Source organism: Delphinapterus leucas, chromosome 20 (assembly GCF_059928025.1).
Source record: "Delphinapterus leucas isolate spDelLeu-1000000601 "Yukka" chromosome 20, BTC_Dleu_Yukka2, whole genome shotgun sequence".
In the NCBI taxonomy this organism is placed as follows: domain Eukaryota; kingdom Metazoa; phylum Chordata; class Mammalia; order Artiodactyla; family Monodontidae; genus Delphinapterus; species Delphinapterus leucas.
Window position 1 is genome coordinate 11,575,958 of NC_143148.1, and position 7,660 is coordinate 11,583,617.

At 49.6% G+C, this 7,660-nt stretch overlaps 1 protein-coding gene across 1 annotated transcript; it reads left to right on the forward strand.

Annotated features, from left to right (window-relative positions):
- Positions 1-728: 728 nt before the first annotated feature.
- Positions 729-4,789, forward strand: DMRTC2 (DMRT like family C2). The gene is given in 8 exon segments (XM_089902774.1): positions 729-956; positions 1,044-1,201; positions 1,484-1,560; positions 1,824-2,007; positions 2,156-2,282; positions 3,079-3,139; positions 3,296-3,470; positions 4,399-4,789. Coding segments are annotated over 8 exon segments (1,221 nt in total). The 5' UTR covers positions 729-732; the 3' UTR covers positions 4,614-4,789.
- Positions 4,790-7,660: the final 2,871 nt, after the last annotated feature.

Below are 7,660 nucleotides of genomic sequence, written 5' to 3' on the forward strand. Positions count from 1 at the left end.
GAATGGGCGAAGGCGCGTAAAGGCCGGGCGCAGCGACGGCGCGGGTTTGCCTTAGTTTGGAAGGCGTGTGGGTGCAAGAGAGGAATTTGGGCCGTGGGGAGGGGGCTTTGGGCCTCGATCAGGGCCTGGCACATGGAAGGGGCTCAGTAAACCTTTGCTGAAGGAATGAAAATAATTCTTGAAAGTGAGGCAAGGGACCCATGAGAATGATGTAGTTACTGAGGTGCAAGGGAGTGGTCTGATTAAAAGGGTTGCGGGGGAGAAATTGAATTGCAGGGCATACGTGAGGCTAAGAATTGAAAGGGGAGCATAAACGTTATGTGTGGGAATTGGATAAATGCAGGAGGGAAGGATGATCATTGTTGAAGAGAATGCCGGGGAAACTGTGGGAATGGGGTGTTGGTGGAAGGCGGGTGTAAGAACTGCTGCAGAGGGCGTGAGAGTGCGCGAGTATGCCCCAACCTGGGATTTCTGCCTGGAAAGGAACATGTGAGCAGAGAATAATGTTTGCATCGAAAGATACACAAGAAAGGAAAGAGAGAGGTTCTTGAGAAAGATGATGCCTGAGGAGAGTGAAGAAGGAGAAAGCCAGGGGAGACTCAAGGGTGACAGCTGAGTCCAGGAGTGGGCGAAATGGAAAAATCCTTCAGGCGTGGCCTCCCAGAGGCAAGAGGGCTGGTCAGGAGAGGGCCCACGTGTCCACCCTGACCCTCCACTTCTGCCCCTAGATACATGGAGCCCAATGAAATGCCTGCTGTCCACCACTGCCCCTCAGACTCGGCCACAGGGGGTGAGACTAGAGCCCCCCAGGGCGTGGAGCTCGTCCCCAGGAGAGCTGTCAGTCGCTCTCCAACCTGCGCCCGCTGCCGCAGTCACGGTGTCACTGCCCACCTCAAGGGCCACAAGCGCCTCTGCCTCTTTCAGGCTTGCAAGTGTCACAAATGTGTCCTCGTCTTGTGAGTACGAGATCCAGGGAAGGGAGAGGATGGGCCTCATCTAAAAGGCGGCTGACTTGCCTTCTGACTCGCCACCCCCCTCTTTAGGGAGCGCCGAAGAGTCATGGCTGCCCAGGTGGCCCAGCGTAGGCAGGAGGAGGCGCAGCTGAAGCGGCACCTGGCTCGGGGACAGATGAGGAAAGGGGCGGCTCCTCCCAAAGCTCCCAGCAGTGTCAAGAAGGGAGTCACTCAACCAGGGGTCCACCGTGAGTGTCTCTGGCCAGGGCCAGGGCAGGAATGTGGGCAGGGAAAGCCTAAGTAGGAAAAAGAGTCCCGGTCCTGCCACTGAATTGGTGCGTGACCTGGGGCAAGGTGTTTCTATTCTCTGGGCCTCACCCTCCCCAACTATAAAATGTGATTAAGTGTTGGGAGGATGCGGCGAGGTCTGTGGGTAGAAATGGGACCGAGGGAGATAATTCAGTTTGGGGCTGGAGTGGGATGGCCCTCAGGAGAAGGAGCTCACCAAAGCTCTCCCTGGTCTCTCACAGCTGGAAAGGAGAACATAGCACCCCAGCCTCAGACTCCCCATAGGGCAGTCCCACTGGCACTGACACCCCCTGAGAAGGTAAGGAAAAACTGGGCCCTGAGGGGACCCCTGTCTTAGCCGCTGCCCAGATCCCTTCCTGTATGCCTTCAGCACCTGGGTTCTAGGTCCAGCCCTGAATTGCTGTGTCATCTTGGGCAAATCACTTCTATTCCATGGACAAAATGAAGCGGTGGGATTTTATGGCCCTTCAAGCTCTAAAGTTTTGGGGTCCTACCTACATCCTGGAACATACCCATTCCTTCTCCAGCCTTGTACCTGACTCCAACCTATGCCCCCTGCAGGAGAACTCCCAGGGGCCTCTGCTGCTCAGCTGTCTCCCAGAAGCCTTGCCTTTGCCCCGGACTCCAGTGCCTCCAGGCCCTTTGGCCACTGGCCACTGGCTGCCTCCAGGCCTTTCCGTACCAACCCCAGTGGTGTGCCGCTTGCTATGCCAAGAACCTGCTCTCCCTCTGCATCCTTTCCCTGGTAAGATAAATTCAACATTAATTCAAGAGATATGTGAATGACTAGGTACCACTGTATCAGAAAGACAAGAGGAAAAAGATACAGGGTAGGAAGAGGGAAGACAAGCCATGACCTCTGCATACGCTCTGCATTCTCTTACCCTCATTAGGCTTTGACCGTGGCACTGCCCTCTGGCTGCCCACTCATGGGCCCCTCCCAGCCTGCTCAGGATCTCGCCCAGTACTGATGGCTCCTCTTTCTGGAGAATCCCAAGGGCCCTCTACCCTGCCCCACACGTGAGTAGGGAGAAAAAGATATGTGTTTATGATGTGCCTAACCCTGTGCTGGATACCATAGTAGATGATAAAGAAGAAGAAAAGGTCTCAGACTAATGGGTGAGGCAGAGCTCTCCTAGCTCTGCCATTGCCTAGCTGTGAACCTTTGTACAAGTATCTTTACCTCTCTGAGCCTTTTTTTCTGTCAGTAAATCAGAGACACTACTACTTCTTGGTAATAATGACAATTAGCAATAATATATGGAATACACCTAGCACAAGCCCTGGCCTTAAACAAGTAGTGGCTATTAAATCCACTTAAACAGATAAGATAGGGTTGAACTGCCTGCTGAAGTGGGGGGGGGCGGGGGGGACGACATGCTGCTAAGAGCCTCAGAGGCCTAGGAGAGAGGCCAAAGGCCATTAGAGAAAGCTTCCTAAAGGTGAGCCAAGCTGCTCCTCAAGTTCCACGGCGATTGGGGAACTAGGAGGGAAGGAAACCAGACTCTGGTAGGGCAGGAACAGTCACCTCAATCCCTCTAGATGTTTTGTCAGTTTTTTTATTTTTAGCTGACACCAATTATTTCCCATAATCCTCACAGTAGCCCTGGTAGGAAGAAGCTGACAGATATTTTCATTTTACAGAAAACAAAGCAGGCCATAACAGAGGAAGGGACTTGCCCAAGGCCACAAAGCCTAATGACCCAGCAGGCACTCAGATTCCCAGATCAGAACATAGCAAAATCCTGCCCCTGTTTCCACGTGTACCTGTCTGTCCATGTTTAATCCCTCTGGCATCTTTTCTCCTTATTTCCAGATGCTCGACTCTGAAACTTCAGCCCTGTGGCACCTCAGACCCGCTTCTGCTGCAGCCACAGGTCCTGGGGAAGAAGTGGGATCCAGGACCCTGGGAGGAAGTTGAGCTTGGGGAAGGGAAGAGTAGGGGATAATGAAGTAACCAGGGGCAGAGGGAGCACCTGGAGGGTGGGCAGAAGTGGGGATTCCCAGTCTGCTTCTCTCTCTTTCCTTTGCAGGCCCCCAGAGCCTCTCGCCTGGACTGGACCTCTGACCCCTCAGAGTGGCAGCTGCAGTGGGAGGCAGCCGAGGCTCTTATGGGACTGAAAGATTCGTTTCAGGCTCCCCGCCTGACCCCTTCTGGTCCTTCCAACCATGCCTGGATTTCCCTGCGCCACCCCTGTGGCCCACCAGGTAACCTGTTCCTTAAAATGAGGGGATGGGATAGGCATGACTGAGAAATGGAGGTACTGGAGTAAGCAGGGACTAACCAAGTAGATCAGGAAGTCACAAGTTCAATATCCCAGGCCCCAAGCTTTTCAACCTAGCCCCTGGGATTACAGCTGAGAGTTATTCAGTGAATCTGTTTTATCCTTTTTGTACTCAAAAGCAAATGTCCAGTGCCCTGATGTCAAGGAAAGTGAGGCCCTGAGAGAGGCAGGGACTTGCCTGAGTGCATATAGCAAGACAGTGGCAAAGCCTGTTCTCCTGACTCCAGCCCAAGGCTTTTTCTCTGGACCCAAACTGCCTGCTGAAGTCTGGAGAGGGGCTGAAGAGGTAACAAGGGTCTGGCCTGGAAGGAGATTTGATAACTGCCTTCAAGGAGCTTCCATTCTATTTGGGAAACCTGGATGCCTTCAGAAAGCTCAGTGACAAACCTGGAGAGAACTAGAGGAATCTTGAGGCATGAGAAACACCTATGGGGACAGAGAGGGAAGGCTGAGATTTCTCTTGTCCAAAATGGTGGATTGGACATGCTGTGTGGGACTGGAGGGACTGCTGGGACAGAAGCAGGTGAGTATGGAGGGGCTTCTGATCATGCAGGTCTGGCGTGCCAGGCTTGGGCATCTAGACAAGCACCTGTACATGAAGGGGAGCAAGGGAATGTTTCTGAGTAAGGGACATATTCTGAATCCCTGAGCTTTAGAAAGACAAGTATCGTGGCTGTGATGGAGGGATTGGATGAGGCAAGACTAGAAGTGGGAAAATCAGTGAGGAGGAAGTGTTTGCTATAATCCAGGTGAAGAAAAATGGGCCTGGATTAGATGGGGTAAAAAGAGAGGGTTTGCTGGGAGGGGAAATAGATGTGACCTGGTCCTGCCCCCTTCCTTCCTGTCTGTAGCTCCTGCTGAAGAAAGAGGATTCCAGCCTGTTGTCCCCTCTCTCTGACCCAGTCCAGCCCCCTCCGTGGCTCTGCATATTGGGCATCTGGGATCCATCTCCCTCCTGAGCTGGAAGCCCAGAGGTGGAGGCCTCACTGGGGTAGAGGGGCAACAGCCTGCAGGCATTGCATATTTGGTATTTTACTTACAGATTTATGCATGGAATTTAATGTAGCACAAGCTTCAGGCTTTTTTTTAAAGCTTTCAGGTGCTTTGTTAGCTTTTGGCTCCTTTTGTAGCATGGCCATTTCCCTGGCTGAAGGTGGATACTCTTTTACCTTCCTCGGATCCTGGGACCTTTTAAAATCCCCAACAAAGAGAAAGTTGTGCAGTTTAAGTTAACCAGTATCTAAATAGATTTTTGCATGAGTTCATGTTCCAGGGTATTTATTTGACGTGTGATTCTGTATATACCTGTGCACTCATGTCTGTCTCCATGCATGTGAAAACAGGAGAGAATTTTCATTTTGTGTCTAGGTTTGTGTGAGTAAGCAAAAAATAAACCTGTATTGTTTTAAGCCACTGAGATGTGGGGATTGTTTGCTACCGCAGCCTAACCTAGTCCATCCTGACTGACAGAAAGGACTTGTTCAATTCACTTCCCAAAGTGAAAATCAGATATTCAGTAACTACCACAAATAACTACAAACTTGGATTTCTTTTTATGGCCAGATAAGAAAGAGTGGTAGGCAGACACAGTAGGTGATTCACTGACTCAATAATTAAGTGACTGCTCTGTGCCAAGCACGGACAGTTTCCAGCTGCCCAGAGGGGCACAAGTGGAAATACCTACAGGGCCAAGCAGATCATATAAATGAGTAAAGAAGGCCAGAGGAGCCCTAGAAAACTGAGAATGCATGCCCTACCTAAGAAGGCAGCTTCCTTTTGGCCCTAGTGGATTGTTGCCAGGCAGGAACGTGGGCTCCGGATTGCCATATCTTCTGATTTTTCAAGAGAAGCTGGAAAACTAGATTTCTTTTTAAAACATGTTAATTTTCAAATGTTGGCTCAGTTTTCTTCTTTAAATCCTATGTAGGTCAAACAAGACATATTTTCAGGCCAGCTTTAGTCAATGGAATGTCAACTTAATGCTAATCTAACGTAACATTTTTCAAACGGGGAGACTGAGACCAATCAGTACAGGAAGAATCAAGTTAGTCTTTATCAAGGGTTTTTCCTGAACTAGAGAGATTCATGTATCTAAGTTCTGAAGGACCTATAAAACGTTAGTGACAGTTATTATCATTTATTGAGTACACTATGCAATTCACATATATCCTCACAGCAGCTCTGTAAGCTATGCACGATTACTCCAATTTTACAAACAAAGGAACACCTTAGATAAAGTGACTTGCTCAAGTATTTTAGTGAAAATTTGTAGGCAAATATTGGAGAAAGGTTCCTTCCTTGCCAGGCCCCAAATCAATAGGTAATTTTTATAATACATAGAGTGAAAAATTCAGGACTCCAGGAGACAGACACAAGTCCCAAGGGTTTTTCAAAAAGTCTTTATTTTTCTACTCAAGATAGCAGTAAGTAATAATGTCTTACTCACATTTGTTTCTTAGTCCTCTGCTGTCAAGTCCTTCTCCTTGAACTGTTCCAAGCACGTGAAGACCTGGTGAGCTATTCCAAAGATACGAAGACTCAGAGACCCCCATCCCCATTTCTACTCTTAGAAGGGCCAAACAGAAAGTTCAAGGGACGTGCCTGTTCACTGATTCTTTTTCCTAATGTTACCTACACCTCTTTTTATTCAAGATAATTGATGGTGATGGCATCCAATTACAACTTGCTCTTTTCTAGTTTGGGGCCTTGAGAAGGTGAGCTGCTTCTAATTCTAACATTACAGAGCAACAAATCTCCAACACTTCCCAGGACTCAGTGCAAGATAACCAAAGCCCGAAGTCTGCTTCACAGCTTCCTTCCCTGCCCTTGTTTTAACTTAGATGTGTGATTGACCCTTAATAGACCTGCCTAAACCTTGCTGTGCCATGCTCTCCCAGTGACAGAAAACCAAGCCCACATAGTCAAGGGGGGGAGGGAAGCGTTGCAACATGCAACGTGGCTAAGACCCTGCTACTCAGGGCTGACCAAAGGTCCCCAGTACACCAAGCTCACACAGCTGGGAAGAGTAAAAGAGAAAGTATAATTTGAGGTTAAAGGATGACACGAGAAAAGGGAGGGGAAAAAAAAGTGATGGAGACTGGAGGAAGGAGCTAGGGGCAGGGCACTCTTTACAGACCATTTCTCTGCAGCCCATCTCCCCTTCTTGTCAGACCTGGCAGGGCTTTTTACACTACTGGCTAGGCCTACTTTGTCTATCACATTGTCAGGGCTTCCCGATTGGTGCCTGAGGGAGAAGGGTGGAGGCTCTGCAGAGGTCAGCTGTGGGGAAAAGGGCACATTTACAAATTGCTCATGCTCCTCTGGCTGCAGCATCCTTCATCTGCGGTTGTGGGGAGCCAGCGGGCCCTTGGCCTCTGACCAGACTTTGGAGATTATAGACTGTGAGCACTGTTTCATGTGTCACTCCCTTTCCCATTACCCACTGCCAGGTGAGGAAAGGTGTTGCCCAGGTCCAGTAGGGTACCGAGTAAATCATCCCTCTTCTAAGCTTCCTTCATGTACCATCCTGATGTTCTGCAGAAATAACCAGTGAGGTTCCAAATGTGAAGCACCATCCTGCTCCTCTCTCCAAACAAGTCTCCCCCACAGACACCCATGTTTCACAGCAGGAGCTCATTTTACATTCTGCCCTTTGGGAATCCATGCTTCCTTTCATGTCAGCCCTATGTGAACCTGTTCCACTCCAGACCACACTCCTTGAGCAATGTAGAATCAACATCATACCACCCATGCCCATCCAGTTTCTCTACTCAGACCCTCATTGCCTGGGCCATGTAGACCTCATTCTGTATCCCCGTTCCATTGTGTAGCTGGCTCTGCAGCCGCCAATATAGACACATAGACAGTCCTATAACCCATGCCCTGCATAGACCCCCATCCTTTTTATCTGACTTAATGTCTCTGATAAGCCCCTTAGGTAGACTTCCTTACATTCCTTAGGGGCCCTTGGCCCGCAGTTTGCAGGCCTGATCACCCTAAGCTGTGCCTATCTCTGTCCAACTATGTCTTCCCTTCCAAGAATAAGTACTTTCAGAGGGCAGGGCCTGCGTGCAACTCCTCTCTGGGTTCTCAGAATAGATGACTAAGTAAACC